At 38.0% G+C, this 21156-nt stretch overlaps 1 protein-coding gene across 2 annotated transcripts in view; it reads left to right on the top strand.

Moving 5' to 3' along the window:
- Positions 1 to 10015, top strand: part of LOC131028053 (DExH-box ATP-dependent RNA helicase DExH1) — a 187239-nt gene extending 177224 nt beyond the window's left edge. For both annotated transcript variants that reach the window (XM_057958233.2, XM_059220056.1), the window contains 7 exons: positions 2970 to 3184; positions 7146 to 7305; positions 7462 to 7735; positions 7900 to 8092; positions 8588 to 8774; positions 9009 to 9365; positions 9462 to 10015. In XM_057958233.2, coding sequence (XP_057814216.2) covers positions 2970 to 3184; positions 7146 to 7305; positions 7462 to 7735; positions 7900 to 8092; positions 8588 to 8774; positions 9009 to 9365; positions 9462 to 9614 — 1539 coding nt within the window. In that variant the 3' untranslated portion in view covers positions 9615 to 10015. The remainder of the gene's footprint in view (positions 1 to 2969; positions 3185 to 7145; positions 7306 to 7461; positions 7736 to 7899; positions 8093 to 8587; positions 8775 to 9008; positions 9366 to 9461) is intronic.
- Positions 10016 to 21156: the final 11141 nt, after the last annotated feature.

Below are 21156 nucleotides of genomic sequence, written 5' to 3'. Positions count from 1 at the left end.
AAATCGACCCACATTGAAATAAAATCCCAATCAAAACTTATTAAAATTATTAAATTATGCAACTCGGGGAAAATCGCCCCTTATTGGGGTAAAAATCCCAATCAAAATCCATCAAATTTGCACAAAAAAGTCTCCAGGGGAAAATCGCCATCCATCTGGAATCAAAATTCCAACTTCATTTCGTCATTAAGCTCAAAATTTCACTTTGGGGGAAAATCAACCCCTATTTGGATAATTATCCAAATCAAATTTTGTCAAAGTTGCCACTTGGGGAAATTCGTCTTCTATCAGGAACTATCATCTGCATAAAAATCCATTCATTTTCATCATTAACTGCCCTGGTGGAAAATCGATCTGCATCAGGAACATGAATTTCATCCACATTAAAGTCATCTGCACTCCCAGGAGAAAAACGTGGGTCATCAGGAGGATTTCCCAACACTTGGTCAAAGTTTTTGCCCTTTGGTGGAAAATTGCCTTGCATTAGGATTCTGAATGGGGGAAAAAAGAGGTCCATTGGAAATCTGGTGGAAATTCTTCTCCCATCAGGATTTTGAGTGGGGGAAAATCATGGGTCATCGGAAATATGGGGGAAAAGCACCTCCCATCAAGAATTTTGATGTTTAGACCCTTAAAACATGGATTTTCATTAGGAATTTGATCATTTAACCACTCAAAATCATCTGGACATTTCAAATCTTCAATAAAACACATCGGGACTTAGGCAAATTCACCAAAATTTGAGCGAAACAAAAGGAAACCTATCAGGAAAAAGTGCAAAATCAACCAAAATAACCTCCTAGGAGTGAGAAAACAACTCCTAAAGGACTTAGGCACCAAAATATCACCATCAAGGACATTAAAAACACATTTACACTCAAAAGGGGCCACACTTGACAAAATTAGGATCATTTAACTCTTGTACGCACTTGATCCTATACAAACATTTCAAAACCCTAATGACAATTAGGCATGATCCCATTTCAAAACGTGGAGACTCGGACATTAGAAGCTCAAAATTGCTAGCTACGCCGCCAAAACCCTAAACTAACAGACGCGGAAAGCAGGAAAGAGGGGGTCCTCGTTTGCAATGGGCTGATGTGTGAAAAGGTCACAACACATCCCCAATAGAGGGGACGTTTCAAAGTGGTTTCCTACTTCTACCTTGCTTACTAGAAACACTCTCACTCTTTTGGTGGCAAGGGTGGTGTGAGTATTTTTTGTCCCCATCTTGGTTTCCCCGAAACATTCCCATTTCCAAAACTCTGTATCTTTGGGAGGAAAGATGTCCTCATGGAACACTATTTCATTCTAATTCTTCATTGACATTTGCCCTTTATGTGGAAAAGTGCTTTTTGGGTCTCTTTAGTATTTATTTTGATTTTGACATTGAATAGTGCATGCACTTTTTCCACTTAAGTGGTATCATGTTCTAATTTTCTATTGAGATAACACTTTTTTCATTGAGTTGCTTTTTGACTTAAGTTTGCCCAAACATGATATTTGCCCTCCTTGGCATATGCTTGTGCACCTAAGAGATATTTGAGCACCTCCAACTCCAAGTATGATATTCTCTCACTTTTCCATGCTTCAGACCACTTGTGCACCCTTTCTCTACTTGAAAGTTATCTTTAAAGAAAAGATGTGTCCTGGAAATCCTAATGCCTTTTGCTCTTCCTTAGAATGTATTTGCAATTACTTTATCTCCAAGTTTATATTTTCACCTTGGCTAATGCACTGAATGATTTTTTGTTGGCCTTGCAAAGAATGTCAGTTAAAATCAACAAGAACAGCATTGGGAATCGTTGGGAACAATAGCTCAAGCTTGATGTACAAACAAGAAATGACAAGATTTGATTACAACTTGATATGGTACGTACAATACTTTTCCTGGTCTAGTGGTTTCCAATCAAAAGCACTTGATAAAAATTGATGAAGAGGAGATGTGGAAGCAGTTTTTAAGCACTTAGAGTGCTGCATTCCAAAGATTCATATGACAGACTCAAATGATGTGTACTTGCACTCCTACTGGTGATGCTTTTGTGCCATCTGCAAATCCAAATCTAAGGTAGGCATTTAGACTCTGTATCCATCCTTTTTTCCAATCATCCACATACCACATTCAAACCCTAGGAGAAATGGGAAATAAGACCCACTGTTCATGGTCTTTCCTGCTCTATCAACAAACCATCCACAAGCCTTATGCCTATCTTTCAAGTGGATTTTGAAGCCTACATATTGAAGAAGGGACTTTGGCTGGTGAAACTAGCCTTAATCACTGCACACTTGGTCTGGCAGCAACACTGCAGTTTTGCTAAGTAATTCATAGTTCAAGCCCATCTGGCAAATCGGCTCATGAGAAAGTCCTGTCTATCTTCTTCCGCCGCAGTGGTAATTGGTTCATTGAGGAAGAGATGTCTGAATTGTGGATGATCCTGATTCCTAATTCAAAGCTATCTGAATTTACTGTCTGTGGTGTTCTCTCTTTTGCTGATTATGATTGCATATTTTTCTGTCAGTTTATCCTTGTATCTCATTCTGAATGCCTGTTGTTATCTCAATGATACGTGACAATTGATCTTAGGTCCCAGTTGGCTGTAGGTCAAGGTCCTTTTATAATCAAACTTTTTAAGTTACCGCCTGTCTTCATAATACTTGAGTCATGGGCCATAATTCATTGGATACTGATGTTATCTACATGGATTCGCATTATGTGACGTGATTATATCATTTTCCAGGTGTGAATTGCCATTTTCTATCATCATTGCTGCTAGTACTTTTAAACTCAACCCTGATAAATGGCGACAATTGCAGTATGAATTGATGGCTATTTCCATGCATTGTCTAGCTAATTCAGTATAATCTAGAATTGTCAAACCTGAACAATGAGATACTCTTATTGTGTTATTATTTATATTGACATGATCTTGAGTTACTCTTTGGACTTTTCTCTATGTGACTTATTTCAGGTTGAAGCAACAATTGAATATATCTGTCGCTCGGAAGGAGAAGGGGCAATCCTTGTGTTTTTGACAGGGTGGATTGAAATCTCAGATATGATTACGAGACTTAGAGAAAATCCACTATTAAGTAATTCGGACATGTTTATGTTGCTTCCCTTGCATGGTTCAATGCCCACGATACATCAACAGGATATATTTCAACAAGCACCCTGGGGTAAGAGGTAGGATTCTAATTCTTCCATTTAGTTTAGTTAGGTGTAATTTGAACATTGATAATTCTTGTTTTGTATTCAAGGATTTTAAGTTAAATTTTGGTGCATATTTCTGATTTCAATGTTTGTTGTTTTATGGCTTTCATTTTCTTGTCATGCCATCCTATTGAAATTGAATAAACGTGGACTTAGAATTAGTTATTTCATTTTGCACTTTATCAGCAAGGATACTTCCTTATAGACAAAATAAGATAAATATCAAAGCATTAAATATTACAGTTCATTATCATTAAGAAGGTTGAGTCACAGGTATAACTTTGATGTTCATTCAGTTCTACGATTGCTCCTAATTAGATAAGGTGTAATTATCAAAAAGTTTAGCATGAGCATTGGTAACCAGGAATGAAAAATTTAAGTGGATTTTACTAAGTGCCTCTAGATGAAGTGACTAATACACTTATCTTTCATGCATGCATTTAGATTTCATTCCTGTATGGATCACCAAGAAAAGAATATTTTGCTGGGAATTCCAGGAAGGTTAAATACACCCATACACACACCCAATGACATTACTCTTATATGAAGCCATCCATAGTTGTTGGCCTCCAGCTATATGACCTTCCTTTCATCCAATTGGGAATTGATAACAATGCCTGATTGGTGTGTTAATTGTTGAATCCTCATTCTCCTTCATCAATCAAGGCTGGTGTGGCTCTCACTAGACCATTACTAGAGGTTGTTGATGCTATTTTGGCGAAATAAACATTCATTTATGAAATATGAAGTATGTTAGTGTTTTAATTTGTCTTTTTCCGGACAACTCAAACCAAAACATGTAAGGTGAAACCTCTCTTCAAATTAGTAAGGAAAGCTCCATGAGATCTAAATTACTCCTAAAACCTAAAATGACAAACAACTTTACAACTATGCACACTGTACCAATTTATCATCCAGGGTTTACATGAAAGGAAATGACATAAAACTTTAAAAGTAAACCTAAATTATTTTTTTGTTCTTGAAGGTTGAGCATCAAACTTGAAAGTACATGTCGCACAATGAGGTTTTTGTATTTAAGATTTGCAATAGAACAATATGAAAGATGAGTACTTACTATTGGTTAAAGTAGAGACTAGCAGGTCTGCATCAACAGTACATAATTAAATAAAACTAATACTAACAATGAAACTACAATGTAAGTTTTAAGGAAAATAAATAACTAATAAGAACGTAAAATTCCTTGCCAAGACAAAAGACGAGTGCTAATACAATGCTGAACACAAATCTTATGATTCACTTGCAAAAGCCTTACAAAAAAAACACAATAATTGATTAAATGCTTGAATACTTGAATGACAATCTTTGCAGTGTAAGCTTGACTTTAACTATCATTACCTATTTATGTGCTCAAGGTACTTATTTATAAGCTCACAAATGGTACTTCTTTATTGGAATTGGTGAGTCCTTTGAATAATACCTGTGTTCCACAACATTTTGGGGTGGGGACAGGGGTACGATAGGGAATGCATTTTGGGGACAATAGTCTGAGGCCCAGTTTTTGGGGATGGCAGGGGGATGTCGATAAATGAATTTTTCAAAATATATTATATATAGAGAGAAAGAGAGATAGATACATCAATAACTGATAACAACAATGTCAATATGTAAGTAAATCATGACAGCAGTTGTATAATAGCAGTATAAACTTCAATAAAGTAGCATAACAACAGTATAACCGTAGTAAAACAGCAATAAAATTATTCATGAGATTCATGGCAGTAATATTAAAGCATTTTGTTGTTCAAATTCTAAAATCGAAGTTCAAAATTAAAGGTAAAGTATCTTAGAGTCTCAAACTACAAAATACAACAATCTATGCCTCATTCAGGCTATCAATATCAAAAGAACTATGTGTGTCACTGCCATTAATTGCCTGAAGTGGAACCTCAATCATTCTTGGCTGCACCAATATACCTAACATCTTCAGGATCAACATCCTAATTTATTGTTGGAGTCTATTGATTTTCAGTAGTTTGCCAATCTTGATCTGTCAAGGCAATATGAATTGCAATTAATTTTTTCGCTCGTTTCAAGGTAAGCTTGTTCCTCTTAATCAAGTGGATGAAACCATAGGTGGATCAATTCCTCTCTGCAGCAGAGGAACTAGCAATTTGTGAGAATAAATAGAGACCAAGTTGTTTCAACTTTGGTGTGTCCTTTCCATGAAATTTCTGTTGAGACATGGACCAGCTAGGACTCGAACCTAGGACCTTCCATACGCAGCTGGAGTGCTCTACCACTCAGCTACTGGCCCATCTTGGACCAGTCCATCGTCGGTCCGGGCGTGGCTTATTTCCAACACCAACACCCCCCCTTAAGCCACACCTCTCATGTGCTTGGGGCTCCTAGCTTGGACCTGGCTCTGATACCATGTTGAGACATGGAACAGCTAGGACTCGAACCTAGGACCTTTCATACGCTGCTGGAGTGCTTTACCACTGAGCTACTGGCCCCTCTTGGACCCGTCCATCGTTGGTCCGGGTGTGGCTTATTTTCAACACCAACAATTTCCACTATCCAATGAGTTTCTTTTGTGCAATAGTTGCCTTGTCTATTCCAACCTTTTCTTTGTTGCATGTAGGACCTTGAAGATTGGAAAATTGAAGCGACTGCCTCAAGGTATGGTTGCCTCCTTGGTGTCATATATTTTATGAAGGATTGTCATAAGCCCCTCCATTACCTCAACATCTTTAGAAGGAAGCGTTTGGTCAGGTCTAGGTGCATACTACTTCAGATTAAGAGCATAGGAAGCCATATGAAGAGGGGTGTTCACTGTGTTCCACCTCTTTGTGACAATAGGTCTAGTACACTCCTCATAGAATTGCAATCTAGGATCCTTGTCACGAATTGCTTGCTTGCTTCATTTGATTAAACTTGCTATCAAAAGTCTCATGAATCACTCCAAGGCTAGGAGACTATACCTGCATACTCGATTACCCACACAACAGGTGATACAACAGAGCAAATATATCTGCAAGCAACATTTAAAATTTTTTAAATTAAAAGTTATGACACTGACACTATAGTACAAACTCAAACATATTAATCTAAATTGTTAACTAAATTTTTCTCACTTGATATTGGACCACCAAGTGTCATTAAGAACCCTTTCTCTCTCGACCTTCCCTTCTTTTGTCTTTGATTGGGCCCACTTTTTCCATTCTCCACAAACCAGCATGAATTGTAGAGCACCCTGTACCTCCGACATTCTCTTCATCAAAATAAATTAACTAGCATATCTAGTCTCAGTTGGTTTGAGGAATTCTTTGTTTGAATATGACTGGAATGGTACAAGTGGAGTGTGATGGTTGCATACAAACATAGAAAGTAGTTACAATCTAAAAATAGACAATGGTTACAATCTAAAAATAGATGATGGTTACAACAACCTCATAATTGCCTACCTACCTACTAGTGTAAATACACTTCTATTACATTAAAGTTTAAACTGATATTCTAATACTTTCTCCTACAGCATCTCTTTCCACTCCATTATGTGCCCCTCAAGATGGCTTTCCCTTTCATGCTACAGCGATTTTTCATAATATCTCATTTTGTCTATTTTACATAGTTGTGTAATGTCACATAAAAGCAACTTATTTCTTTGAGTAGCATTCTGGTTTTTCCAACTTTACTAGAATTTTGGTCGTATTTGTTTGAATCCATAAAATGTGCATTGGTGGAACACCAATGATAAGTCATTTATGGGGTTCAAAGCTCTTTTGAGCTTTGTATAAAAACATGTGCAGGGTATGATTTGAGCATGGGGAAGGGAAGGTGACGTGTACTTATGTTGCCATTTTGAATAAAAATACATTTTGGTGATAAATTTTCTAAGCTCTTCCATGTAGCAGATGATCATAATTGGCTTGCAATTGATAATATGGATTTCATTGCTAATTTGGTTTTGCAGAAAGATAATAATTGCCACAAATATTGCAGAGACCAGCATTACCATAGATGATGTTGTGTTTGTTGTTGATTGTGGCAAAGCAAAAGAAAGTAGTTATGATGCTGTAAACAAACTATCCTCTCTTTCTTCTTCATGGATTTCAAAAGCTTCTGCTCACCAGGTATGTATTCACTTTCTGGGTAGGTAGAATAATATATTAGGATAATATAATTTTATATGTTGAAATTCTTTTATCAAAGGTATAAATGTTGCAATAGTTTTCTATTGATTTGATCTGCTGACAGTGTGCTGAATCACTATCTTGTTGGTTACATAGAGAAAGGGACGTGCTGGGCGAGTGAGGCCTGGTGTTTGCTATCACCTATATCCAAGAATTATTTATGATGCCATGCCACAGTTTCAGTTACCAGAAATCCTCCGAACACCTTTGGAAGGACTGTGCCTGCAAATTAAAAGTCTGCAGTTTGAAAATGTTGCTAATTTCTTAGCCAAAGCCCTTCAACCTCCCAATCCTCTTTCTGTTCATAATGCAATTGACCTTCTTAAGACCATAGGCGCTTTAAATGATATGGAGGATCTTACTTCATTAGGTATTCTCTTTATGACTTCGTATATCAATACTTCTGAAGCCATCCATTGCCTGATGTAGAAGGATATATAAATTAGATTATATATTTCATTTTGTGAGAAAAATTGCATTCCAAGGCAAACAATAATATTAAAGAAAATTTGCTGCTTTCTCTGTGGTAACCAGGACGCCATTTATCTACATTACCTGTTGACCCCAAAGTCGGAAAAATGCTGTTGATGGGAGTTGTTTTCCAGTGTTTGAGCCCAGCATTGGTAATTGCCTCAATGGTTGATCACCGGAGTCCATTTATCCTTCCAATTGATGATAAATACGAAGCTGATAAAGCAAAAAAACGTTTTGCAGGAGATTCCAACAGGTATGCCATACTATCTATTCAGTGCAAGACTTCTTTAGTTTCTTTATCCATTGCTATTTCTTTTCCATTTTGTACCTCAGAAATTTACTTGAGATCATGACCATTGTTTCACTAATGGGAAGTTTAATCCTAAGCATGGCAAGATGACAAAGTAACATTATAATGAAAATTCCAGAAACAGTTGATCTGGCTACAAATTTTCTGAAATATAAATTAGCTTCCCTTCAGTTGCTGAAGTTCACTGCTAATTATTTGCATTAACATATTTTAATAAATCATTGACTGTGTTTATCTACCAATAATTGTGGATGCATGTTGGCTTCAATTTGAATTTAGAAATGTGGAAGTCAGATCTGCACTTTACAGACAGATGCCCTGTTCTTCGCTGTGTACTTGTTCCATATTGCCAAACAGATGCTGACCTGTTTTCTTTTATGCATTCTTTTCTTTATACTTATCATCAAAGCCATGACAATATTATATGGGGTTTTTCAGCGATCACATTGCACTTTTGAGGGCTTTTGAAGGTTGGCAGCTTGCCAAGCGTGATGGCTTGGAAAGCGAATTCTGCTGTCAAAATTTCTTATCGTTGACAGCATTACAGACAATAGAGAAAATGCAAACGCAGTTTTTTGATCTACTTGCTGACATTGGATTCATTAACAAAACTTTGAGTATTCAGGTAAACGTTCAACTCTAAATGTATGTCTGTGCTCATGGATAAAGCGTGTCTCTTGTGGGTATAATATTTTTTGTTATAACTATTATAAAGTTCTTAGATTGCTACTCTAACCTTCTGAAGAATAGTAAATAATAAAATGTTTTTACTTGCAATGCTTCACATATTTGATTATTCTGGTTATCTGTGAGGTGTGCTATGCTACATTACAATTCCATCTTTATATTATCTCTCCAGGAGTACAACAGGTACAGTGCAGACATAGAAATGATTTCTGCTGTTTTATGTGCGGGCCTTTATCCATGTGTTGCACAGTGTAAACCAGCAGGAACATTCACCAAAGAAGACGGTAAAATTTCTATCAATCCATCATCAGTCAACTCACATATTCGGGTTTTTCCACGGCCTTATTTGATCTATAGTAATAAGTTAAAAACAAGTACCATCTTGATTGGAGACTCAACCAATATATCTGATTATGCTCTGCTTATGTTTGGGGGCACTCTTACACCAAGTCAAAATGGGCAAGGCATAGAGATGCTTGGAGGTTATTTACATTTTTCTTCATCAGAAAGAACTTTGAAGATAGTTCAGGTGAAGTTGAAAACTAAATGTTTGTTTATTTTTTCTTTTTCTTAACATTTCGTCAAGTAAGGTTTCTGATTTCAATTTCTTTTGAAGCACCTTTAGAATTTAAGGGCAGCACTTGACAGACTTTTGCAAAGAAAAATAGATGAACCTGCATTGGACATGCATGCAGAGGGCGAAGGGGTTGTTCCTGCTGTTATACAATTGCTGCATAGTGAGAATAGGTGTGAGAATGCCAATAGCCGTGATCCCTAACGTGTATGCTATTGAGGATAGAAAACAGAGCTGTACCAACAGCAATTATGTTTCAAATAATAGGGACAGAAAACTGTTGAATTTGGGGTTCAGAAGATGTAAACTTATGTTCAATGATGCCAGCACTATTGATTTAGCTCTGCTTTACAACTTTTTCAAGTCATCATTTTGCAATTTGCAGTTTACTAAAAATGGTTACTCATATGTGTCAAGAACGTACTTAATTTTTTTTTGGAGGACAGCAGAAGTTTCTTCTACTGAACTGTGTCTGATTTGTGGGTCTCCTTGGGATTCTTCCGAACTTAAATATCATTCTGAAGTTTCAAGACAATAAAATACGTTGGCATATATATTGTTGAGGGTTTTGTATCCACACAAAGATAATCTGACTTTTTCAAAAATCACTCTTCTTGGACACTGATTATAATTTCTCAGTAGTGCTACATCTGTTCTAGCATGTGATATACATTACGGTGATACTGAATTCTCATACCATATGGTAATAATTTACAATGTGCTCAAGAGGGGTAACTTTTCTCGTAAAAATCCTATTATGTTAGTAGCATGATATCTATTTATGTTATCAGTGAAGTTTTATGGCCCAAAGCAAATTTTTTATTATGTATTTTATGAAAGGTCGAGGTAAACTTGATGAAGTCCCTATTATCACTGATTAAAATGGGTTTTACTTTTCCCATGATTGGCTATGGTTTTGTTGAATTTTTGAATAAGGTGTAGTTCCAAATGCTTCAGCTTTGTTTTAGACCTCAAGGGTTTAAGGGTTTTTGATTCTAGATCCTCTTGTGTTTCATTATAAAACCTCTGTTTTCTAATCTTTCGTTACTTTATTCACTTAAGTAATGGGTCATGGGGTCGTAGGAAGTTGCCCCCCTTGTTGTTTGCTTAGGCGGTTATGTTAATTAATCGAAAAATTTATGCCTTATATGTTTTTCTTTTAAAGTTGTCGGGCCCAGTAACTAGTGCGCATCTCGCGGATGGATCCACGACTCGCGTTATTTCGTTAGGCGAAGTTGCGCATAGTTTAAAACCAGCGAAGTTGCGAAAAACACATGGCATGCCACATAGATGGTCCAGCTGGTGGTTGAAATCGAGTAAGTTGGCGGCACGTGGCACAGGTCACAACAGTCAGCGGGTCAGGATGAAAGTCTAAAAGGCGGGCCCTAGAGGTGAGTCAGACCGCAGGTGAAGATGACCTGGCGGGTATCGCTGTTAAGAAGAAAAGTGAGGCCCTGTGGTTTCCTTTCGGCAAATGAGAGTGACAAGTCAGTTCCGAAAGTGACTGGGTGCCAGGTGTTCACGATGAGTCAGCGGGCCCACCCCTCCTGAGAGCCTGTTCAGAGGATTAAAAGCCGATCAGCTTAAGAGATGATCTGACGGCCCATGCTATTTCGCAAGGGTAAGATGCTCGTCCTTTATACCCTGCGAAATAGCGAGAATGAATGCGAGCCGTCCACGTGTCATGATGATGACCTGAAGGATATAGCTGTTATGAAAAAGGTGGGGCCCCGTGGTTTCCTTTTGGCAAATAAGAAGGTGACAAGTCAGCTCCGAAAGTGACTGGGCGCTAGGTGTTTACGATGAGTCAGCGGACCCACCCCTCCTGAGAGCCTGTTCAGAGGATTAAAAGCCGATCAGCTTAAGAGATGATCCGACGGCCCGCGCTATTTCACAAGGGTAAGATGCTCGTCCTTTATACCCCGCAAAATAGCAAGAATGAATGCGAGCCGTCCACGTGTCATGATGACACGTGGTCTAAGAAGAAAGTGTGGGCCCGCCAAGGTGGAACCAACGGTATGAAAGAAAGACACGTGGCCAGTATCAAGTGGAATGCGAAGGGAATTTCAAGGCCAATGGTTGGACGCCACGTGGTATCATGTAGCCAATAGAAAAGCAGGGCCCAGAGAAAAGCTAAAGCCGTCAGTTAACCTAACTCTCAATCAAGTTTCTTTTGATCGAACGGTTGGTGTTATTTCGCAGGACCAAGCTGCTCGATGGTTATGTTTCGCGAAGTTGCGAAAGAGCAAAATGAAACACTTGCAGGAATGTTGTGACCCGTTGGAGCGAAAAATACGAATTCTTGTATGAATTCAATTTTGAAGGGACGGCCGAAGCATGCGGAATCAATGTTATAGTTAAGGCCCTGAGTACAAATATTTGATTTCCTAACAACCGGGTAAAGATATCTTTTAAAGGATTTTGCAGAAGAGTAGACGCAGAGTTATTCTCCTCAGATACAGAGCAAGTCGGTTCAGTTGCAGAGCAAATTCCTTCAAGCAAAGAACAGGTTCTTTCATATTTTTGTGTAGCAATTCTTGTGTAGTGTTCTAAATAAGATAGTTGATTCGTCGCAGAATTGTTTAAGAGTGGCATTCATTTCTTGCATTTTCAAAATGGCTCCTAAAAGAGAATTTTCTGGTAAGGTTAACTATTCAGAGAGGAGTGTCTGTGATGATTTTTTAGAACAGTTGACGTTGTCAACTAATCAGGCTTCAAAGGCAAAAGAATTAGTACCCAAGGCTCCTCGTCTAAAGATAGGAGAAGGATTATATGACAAGGGCAATTGGTTGAGAGACCCACAGGTTGGACTGTCTGGGTTGGGGTTGTTTAAAGTTGGATTCGGAATGAGAAATTCTCCTGCCCCGCAAAACAGTATCTGGGAACTAGATGTTGGGAAATTAGTAGTCCCAGGGGTATTCATGGACACAGATTTGCTGACCCAAATGGCGTTAAACTATGACCCAGTTACAAGAAGCATTCGGGATGTAAATGGGAAAACCCTTGTTGAAATTAATGCTGATGAGTTTAGGACAACATTTGGGCTTAATGAGTTTACGAACTTTCTAGAACCTATAAACTTCACATCATTAGCCCGAATTTACGGCGCACAGAGGAGTCATCTCAGGAATGGGCCTCTTAAGGAATTTTTTGTGAAAATTGGAGGGTTAACAGTTGTAGGACCCAACACACAAGAGCCCTTCTCATTAAATATGTTCACTCTGAGGGCCAAAGGAATGTATTGGGCACTTTGTCAAGTTTTGGGAGAAGATGCTGAAGCAAATATGTCGAATCATTACCTGCTAATGATTGCTCAGATTTTGAATCCTTCTCTTGTAATCACATTTGATTATGCCTCCTTTATTGCTGATGCTATCCATGGAGGGTTGATAGGAATTAAGAATGGAAAGGTGGATAGGCCTTTCGGATGGTACTCACTCCTAATGTATCTTTTTCTCTTCAAAGGTGGTGATTATTTTGCCAGTGGATTAGACCTGGTTAAGGAGAAGGAAGGAGAAAAAATGCCAGTACAGTTATGGAGTACTGTGTTGTCATGGGATAGAGAGGATGCCAGTTTTCTGAAGTTTGATAAATACTTTGCATCAAAGATAAGGACTCTCCTCTGCTCTGAAAACCCAAGAATCCCCAAAGTTCTTCTGGAATTCATGAGACCAAAAGAATTCGCAGAGAACATAAAAATTGTTCATAACTGGGGTGACATTTACTTATATCCAGTTTCCACAGTTTTCAGAGTTTTTGGTTTCAGGGGCACCCCATTTTTATTACCTTACCAGGTCCCTTTCAAAGTAGGAATCGCAGAAATCCTCAGACAAATTGGTGGCTTGCAAGAGGCAGAGTTGACAGGCAGGGGTAAAGGGACTATTTTCCCTGCAGTACCATAGTCCACCAATTTGTAATAACAAAGGGAGGCTGGAATTGCTTTGAGGATTTCCTCAAACCTTATCATTTATCCACTGCAGTGTCCAGGTGTGCCGATCCAGAGGATTTCTTCAACGGTATGTTTAGGAAGAAGGTAGCATGCAGAGGTAGGCCTCATCAATTCCAATTTCCTGAAGACCTCATCATAAATGAATTTGATCTAGATGAGCAGGAGCTAAGGAAAGAAAAGTGGGTGGCTTATAAGAAAGCCCTGGATTTTGTGCATCAGTTTGATGCTAGCTATGACCCATTGTCTAGCTTTTTCCCACTAGAAGAGAAAATAAAGTTTTTGATTGTTTGTTTTGAAGATGTGATGCAGACATTGAAGGAGAAGAGGGAAGTTGTAGTCAAGAGCAACCCTGAGAAAGCCAGAATGATCCTTAGTAGGTCAGCTTCTAGCAAGCCAATCCCTCCTGGTGATTATACACTACATAAGAAATCAGGTTATAGTGTGCTGGTGCCTACAACAGGGGAGCCCTCTACCTCCAAAGGAAAGAGGAAGATATAAGATGTCATCGACGTCCAAGAGAGCCCAAAGAAGCAAAGGGTGGGGAAAGAAATACAATCAGATACACCTTTGTATTCCCCATCCCAATCCCCCATCCATATAGGAAATGAGCAAGCAGCTGCTGAGCAACTCCTACAATTGGGTAGTCTAGGGGAAATTGCATACACCTATGATGAAGTGGAGGAAGGGATGCCGGAAGAACCCATTGCTGCTGAAATGGATATCACCTCCACTGAACTTAAAGGCCAGGAGTGGGATCCTGAAATAAAGAAGGCAAGTAGTGCCTTTCTAGCTGATAACAATTTTGTCACATCAAAAGCGTTTATGCAGTTTATATGGAAACAACACATAGATAGATATAATGCTAGATGTGAAACAAGAAAGGCTGAGCAGCCCAATAAAGATCCAGCCTTGGTGGAAGAGGAAATAAAGCAAGAGATGATGGAAGAATTCAAAACCATCACCCTTGAGCAGGGAAGAGATATGGTAGCACAAGCTGGAGTGCTTATATTACCCGAATGGGATATTGCAGATGCCCTGGTATTAGATACAGTAAGAAAAGAGACTAAACCTATGGAGGGGGTTACTTTCAATAAGGACAATGCTGCACTTGTCATGTGGTCTCTCAAGAGAAATGAGAGTAAGAAAAGCAAAGACACCCCAAGGTCAAGTTACCTTGGTGGAATGATGGTGAAGAGAGTACAGAGTACAGGGGTAGTGGAGGCTGCTAGCACTGTGTTAGAAACTGCAAAATTCAGTGTTGCAGTAGCAGAGAAAGAAGCCAAAGAGAAAGAGGCCCTCCAAATCAAGTTGGAAACAGTTTTAAAGGCCTATAACAGTGCCAAGGAGGAGGTAAGAGGTAAGGATAACATCATTGCCAAGTTGCAGAGCCAGTTGACTGGACAATACCATCAAGGTGAGTCTTCAACACTGATGATCTCCTCTTCTCCTGCAAGACCTCCACCTACTAGCCCTATCATTGAGTTTCCACCATCTCCAGCACCCTCCAACTCTCAAATGATTGAAATCACTCCCCAAGAATTAGAAAATTTGAAACAGGCTCAGGCCTTGTATGCAAAGAAATATGAGGAGAAAGTAAGGGCTACAATTTCCAGTTTTGCAGATACAATAAATGCCTCATTGCTCTACAACAATGTAGGTAAAATTATGGAAATATGGAATGAGCTCAGGAGAGACAAGGCCATTTTGACACCTATTTTTGATAGATGGAGGCCTAGGGAGCAAGATCTAGAGTTCATGTGTGTATCCTGCGATGAAGCAAGGGCCAATCCCATCATTAAGTCCACTTCTGATGTCGCTAAAGTCTTAATACAATTAGCAACAGAAGTGGATAATGTGGATAGGAAGATTAATCTATGCAAGAAGGAATACACTGACCAAGTTTTTGAGTTGCTCCCAGGAGTTTTTGCTAGCCCGGATCAGTTAAAAGACAAACAAATATGGCTCAAGGAGATAGAAGCTAAATTGTCAGCAAGAGTTAAAGGAATTATTGATCTTGATGATGCTTCTTTCTTCGTTGTAACAATACAGGAGATAGAGAAAATTAAATCACATTATGGTTTTTTCAATTCAGAAGTCAACAAAATGAGAAATTCTTGGAAAAGGTTGACTAAAACTAAAGATAATGTGATTAATTTTTCATGGCCGACAGAAGAGGTATATAGTGAGTGGGCAACTAAATATGCCACCCATGATCCGGAACAGTTGGAGAGCACCCCTGAAAAGATAGAAGAGGTTGCAACCGAACAAACTGTTGAAGAAACTGCAGAGGCTGAAAAGAGTTTGTAACCGCATTTGCGAAAAGTTTGTAACCTCTTTACTCTGAAAGAAATGATTGTAACAAACTCTCCTCGAGAAGTCCGAAGCTTTGTGCATCCATGTTGTTATAAATGGATACCAGGACAAAAGGAAAAGGGATGGCAAAAAATTGTAAGAAAACGCTGCAGAAATTTATCTGAGCTTTTCTAAGTTTAATGGAGAATCAAAATTTCTTGTAATACTTTTTGAACTAAATATCAATATACAGACCATCGGTTTTGAGTAAAGCTCTGTGTTGTCTTCAAGTTTGTTCACAAATTTGTTTATTGTTTTCATTTTGAATAATCCAGGGTTGTTCTGTTTGAATGGAATTGCAAAGCAATTTTAGTATAAGTGTTCGTTAGCTTTTCTCTTTAGGAGGGAAATTAAAGAGGCGGGGATCACTCATACCAGTAAACTCTCTGGAAGGAACTTTGAATTCTGATGACCATAGCTTGGTTTATAATGCTTGAGTTCTTGTAGGTGTCAGGCATATACAAGGATTGATAGAAACCAAGCCGACGGGAAGCATAAAGATATTTTGTTTGAGGAGTCTTATTTGAGTTTAGATGACTCTGTGACCTTGGATAAGGCACTGGTATTAATTGAAGTTGTTTATTGCATGCTTTGTTGATCGAAATGCTGAACTTAAGTACAATTTCCATTCTTTGTTTTCAGTTGATTTCAAGGTGAATAGATCCACTGGTTTTCTGGACTGGTTTGCTGTGGGTTTATGTTTGAAAGTGTGAATTTAATTCACAAAGGTATACCCACCTGGGCTCTGAGTAAGCCCGAAGTGTAGAAGGTCTAATCAAACCTTGTCATATGTTGTCTTGAGAATTTCCTTATCTTTGATGTCTCTTCTGCACCAAGCATGAATCATATTATTTTAAGGATGTTAAAGGGAATCAGATTTTGAAGACAACAGTCCCCTTGGTTGAAATTGAATATTTCATAATCAATGGTAGAGGTTGCATTCTTTTCAATGGCCTTTGGAGCATAATTCTAATTTAATGTTTGGGAACCAACCAATCCACACCAGGTAAGAGAGATGATCTAGGTACCCTTCTGAAATATCCCCCTAACTTTTTTTTCAATTATTTCCAGTTACAAACATTACAAGCACTCGTTAGGGATTAGAAAATGATAATCAAAATACCACTGAAAGGTAACCCTTCCACTTTCTGATCACCAAGAGCCCAATGTGCGAAGGTGAGAGCATATGGTGATAAGGGAATCGTTAGCTTCAGTAATCCAATAGAAATTACAATGTTGGGCAACAAGCTAGCCCCTTGCGATTGTTTAGCGGGTAATATAATTTCAACAACAATTTGGCGTTATGACCAACCAATTACAATCCAGAGAGGCTAAGTAAACAACGATCACTCAACTACCTTTCCTTATTGTTGTTCTGAAAATTTCAACTAGTTTAAGAACAATATTTGAAAACCTTTCAAAATATAAAATGTAGAAGTATCTATGAATCAATTCGTCCCATGAAGAAGCAACATATGAAAGGCATGCAAGACTACTCATTAATTCTAATTTTGTATGAAGTGTCCCACTTGTTGGCCAATTCCAAAACTCAAGATCACACTTACAACTCATCATGTTGTAAGGAACAATGATGCCTCCTACTTTCATATCACTCCAAATGCATCCTCCATCTCTCTCTTCATTCGCATATGTCATATCTAATGGCTTCGCAGGAGGATAGCCAATCACCTCATAAAGTGAACATGAATGAAAACCAAGCTGGGAAGCACACTCCAACTGAAGTCTTGGATCCCATACCTTGCTATTTTCACCAAGTGCAATGCTACAATCGTGAGTTGTTCCATCATCCAACTCAAAAATAGGATTGCCAATCATCTTTTCAACACCCATGTCAAACAACAGGTTTTCAATGAGAACTACAAACTGATTTTGCAAAGAAAGTGAACTGCTACTATTATGAATACCAAAATCAAAACTATCATACCTGTCATTAATGATTTCATAGCTTTCCAAAATCTCCTTTGCATCTTCATTATTATTTTCAATAGTATGTTGTGGATCCAAATCTTTTAAATCCTTAAACTTTTTCTCAATGTCAACCCCATGCAAAGATAAATCAGACTTTGTATCATGATCTTGAACAAAAGGAACTTCAACCAATATAGAATCCACGTCGTATTTAGTAGCTAACAAATTGACATCCCACATTTCAAGGAGTTGATCACCTTGTTTAGAGGAAATGTACTCATCGAACTCCTCATGAGCTATGACTCTGTGAAAGAGTCACTCCCAAACTCACTAGCACTCATGTCATCATAAGCATCACTCTTCAGAAGTTCCGTTTGGACATCCAATTTGTATCCATCTAGACCGACATCATTGGAAATGTCTAATCTCAAACTCAAGGCTATTATTTTGTTCTTTTCTTCATGCAAAACCTCAACCACAGTAGTTGCTTGCATCACCAAAGAGTCTTCATGAAGCACTGCCTCAAAGTTATGTGTCAAAGCACCAACTCCATTATTTGTCTTTATATTAAAGATTATTTTCAGGCTCTTCCTTATGTTTGGATTTTGCAATAACTTTTACCAACCCCCCTTTAACATCTAGATCCTTCATCAAATTAATCAATCCTTGCATTAATTGACACAGAGACTTATTTGTTGTAGAAATTCTTCCAAACTCTGATATGCAACCAAAAAAAACCACAACCCAACAAGATGACAGTGAAAACTTGTGCTCTGATACCATTGAAATATCACCCTTACTTTTTTTTCAATGATTTCCAATTACAAACATTACAAACACTCGGTAGGGATTAGAAAACGATAATCAAAATACTGCTGAAAGGTAACCCTTCCACTTTATGATCACCAATAGCTCAATGTGGGAAGGTGAGAGCATACGGTGATAAGGGGATCGTTAGCTTCAATAATCCACTGGAAATTACAATGTTGGGTGGCAAGTGAGCCCCTGCCGCTTGTCTAGCGGGTAATAGAATTTCAACAACAATTAGGTGGTATGATCAACCAATTATAATTCAGAAAGACTAAGTAAACAATGATCACTCAACCACTTATTCAGTGGAAGGATTGAAAATGATAATAACAATCTACTCAACCACTTATTCAACGGGAGGACAACATTACAATAAGATAAGATAGGCAGCAAAGCCAACCTCTTCCACTTATTCAGTGCGTCTTGTGATACAATTCATAATAAGATAGTTGTTAGTACTAGTAAACAACTTTACATTACATAGCATCAATTTCATATTAGAGAATATCATTGTCCATTGCTGCAAATGATGTGTTATGCACTTTCAAAGCTACAAGGAGTAACTACTCTCAGAACACACTACACACTTCAATTTTCAGAATATGATATGCAAGAACAAGCTGGAAAACACAAACTAGCAACACTAAATCACATTAAAATGTTCACAACTCAATCAATACTCCATGGAATGACTCAAAATTGATTGCAAATGAAAGCTACGAGGTAGGCAATCATGCTAAGATCCACAAAATGCATCATACACACCCAAACATATTTTCATGCATCCCAAGACAACTAGAAATAGCACTGCTAAAAGTAGTACTCACTAAAAATAGCATACTGCTAAAAATAGTGTGTCTGTCTAAATGCATTTTAACCACATTCTGAGCAACCATCGCAACTTATTAAAAAAGGTAAGTTCGGAAAAGTCTTCAGATTCATTTGCATATCACATCATCGTGAAGCTCTCAGAAAACATAGAAAAACTCATATAAATGAGTTGTCCTCACCCCCACTTACTAAAAATAGTAAGTTTACCAAATTCCACTACTTGCTATGTATGTACAATCATTGCAAAGCTTTCTTAAAACTTGAAAGAAATCCAGAATCAAAATTGTAAAACTCCAACATGCAAGTTACCAAACTACCAATGCATCCTCCTAGAAAACAAGAAACTCTAATTATTGCTTCTGACTAATCAACTGGTCTCAGGATTGGCCAACAGTCCCCAAAACAAACTAGAGCAGAAAATGGGACATTGCAGTCTTCCCTTTCCAAAACTGCTTGTCCTCAAGCAATGCCATCACAACTCCAAGAAATTTTAAACTGATCTATACCAAAGCAAGTATGATCCCAAGGTCCCATGCCCATCTCAGGAAGAACCCACCATGTTGATGTTGCACCGCTCTCATCACATCAGTTAAAATATTATGCTAGAATTGCACTAACCTCACTTCTTACTCCAAAATGTTACCATCCATGATGCTCAGATTGAAAAATCTTAAGGACTGAAATCAATATCACGCAACATCTCATTCCCATAAAGCTCTGAGTAATCAATATCAACAATGCCACTGTCTATCACAAGCCTGCACAATAGGAAATAAAGTCTACTCAACTCACAATCAAAGGTGTCAAGCAGAGCCATGACTGTAAATGTGACTTCTCCAAATCTCTCTGCAAAGATGAAAACAATCCTTTGCAAGAGCTCAACAAAATCATCCCCATAACTCCACATGAATCTACTAGGCCTCAATTGAATTATTCCGATACAACCATGTAGACTTTTGAAAACTTTTATAGTTCCCATTCCAAGCACCTCAGAATGATGAACCATAAAAAGCAAAGTTCCGTTGTCCCAATCATAAGTAGAAGAGAGGGCATAAGGATAACCACTAGTTAGAGCTTGCACACCTCCCATACACAGATATGGATTGCCCCAACTCATCATTCCTCTCATTTGAGACCATAAACCCATCCTACCAGGAGACTGTTAAGTCCGAAAAAGAGTACACCAACAGCCCACCAAGTTTGAAATGATTGACTTGAGATTTGATTTTAGGAAAATCAACATCCAAGAAGATGAACAACTACTACAACACAAGAAATCGTCATCCAAAACAACACATATGCTCACGTCCAACTCCACATAGAACCATCCTTCGCTTAGAATATCTTCTCAATCGACTAGATTATGAGCAAAAGGAACCATCCAACACATCTACTGATTAAAATATGAACTCATGTGTAAGCTGATCAGATTGTGGATAGTAGTGCTAAAGCTCATTGTCACAACTCCAAGGCTCTTTGAAGTATGAGCCATAGCATAAAGAAGTTCACTGTCTTAGACCAACTTTGGAGGTAAACTGTTAAAGTTTACAACACAAACCTTCATAAAGAGAATTGCTCGAGTTTGGAAGGTCTAAAATAAACAATAACTACTGTTGTAAATGATTGAAATCAATGAAGTGCAATTTGATTGAAGTGCTCTACATAGAGGACAACAGTAGTACCAATGAAATTTCCAAGTGTAAGCATCAAAGTTGAGCATTGAAATGCTAAAAAAAAAATGAAAAGTGGCTTTAAAACACCTCCAAGCAATCTTCAATTGAAAACCATTACTTGCATGACCAAGGAAATTTTACCAACTCCCCTGAATGAGAGAAAACCATAAAGTGAAGTGACTAATCTACAACCAATCAACAA

This window comes from Cryptomeria japonica, chromosome 1 (assembly GCF_030272615.1).
Source record: "Cryptomeria japonica chromosome 1, Sugi_1.0, whole genome shotgun sequence".
Lineage (NCBI taxonomy): Eukaryota > Viridiplantae > Streptophyta > Pinopsida > Cupressales > Cupressaceae > Cryptomeria > Cryptomeria japonica.
This window is presented reverse-complemented; position numbering and strand designations above follow the sequence as displayed.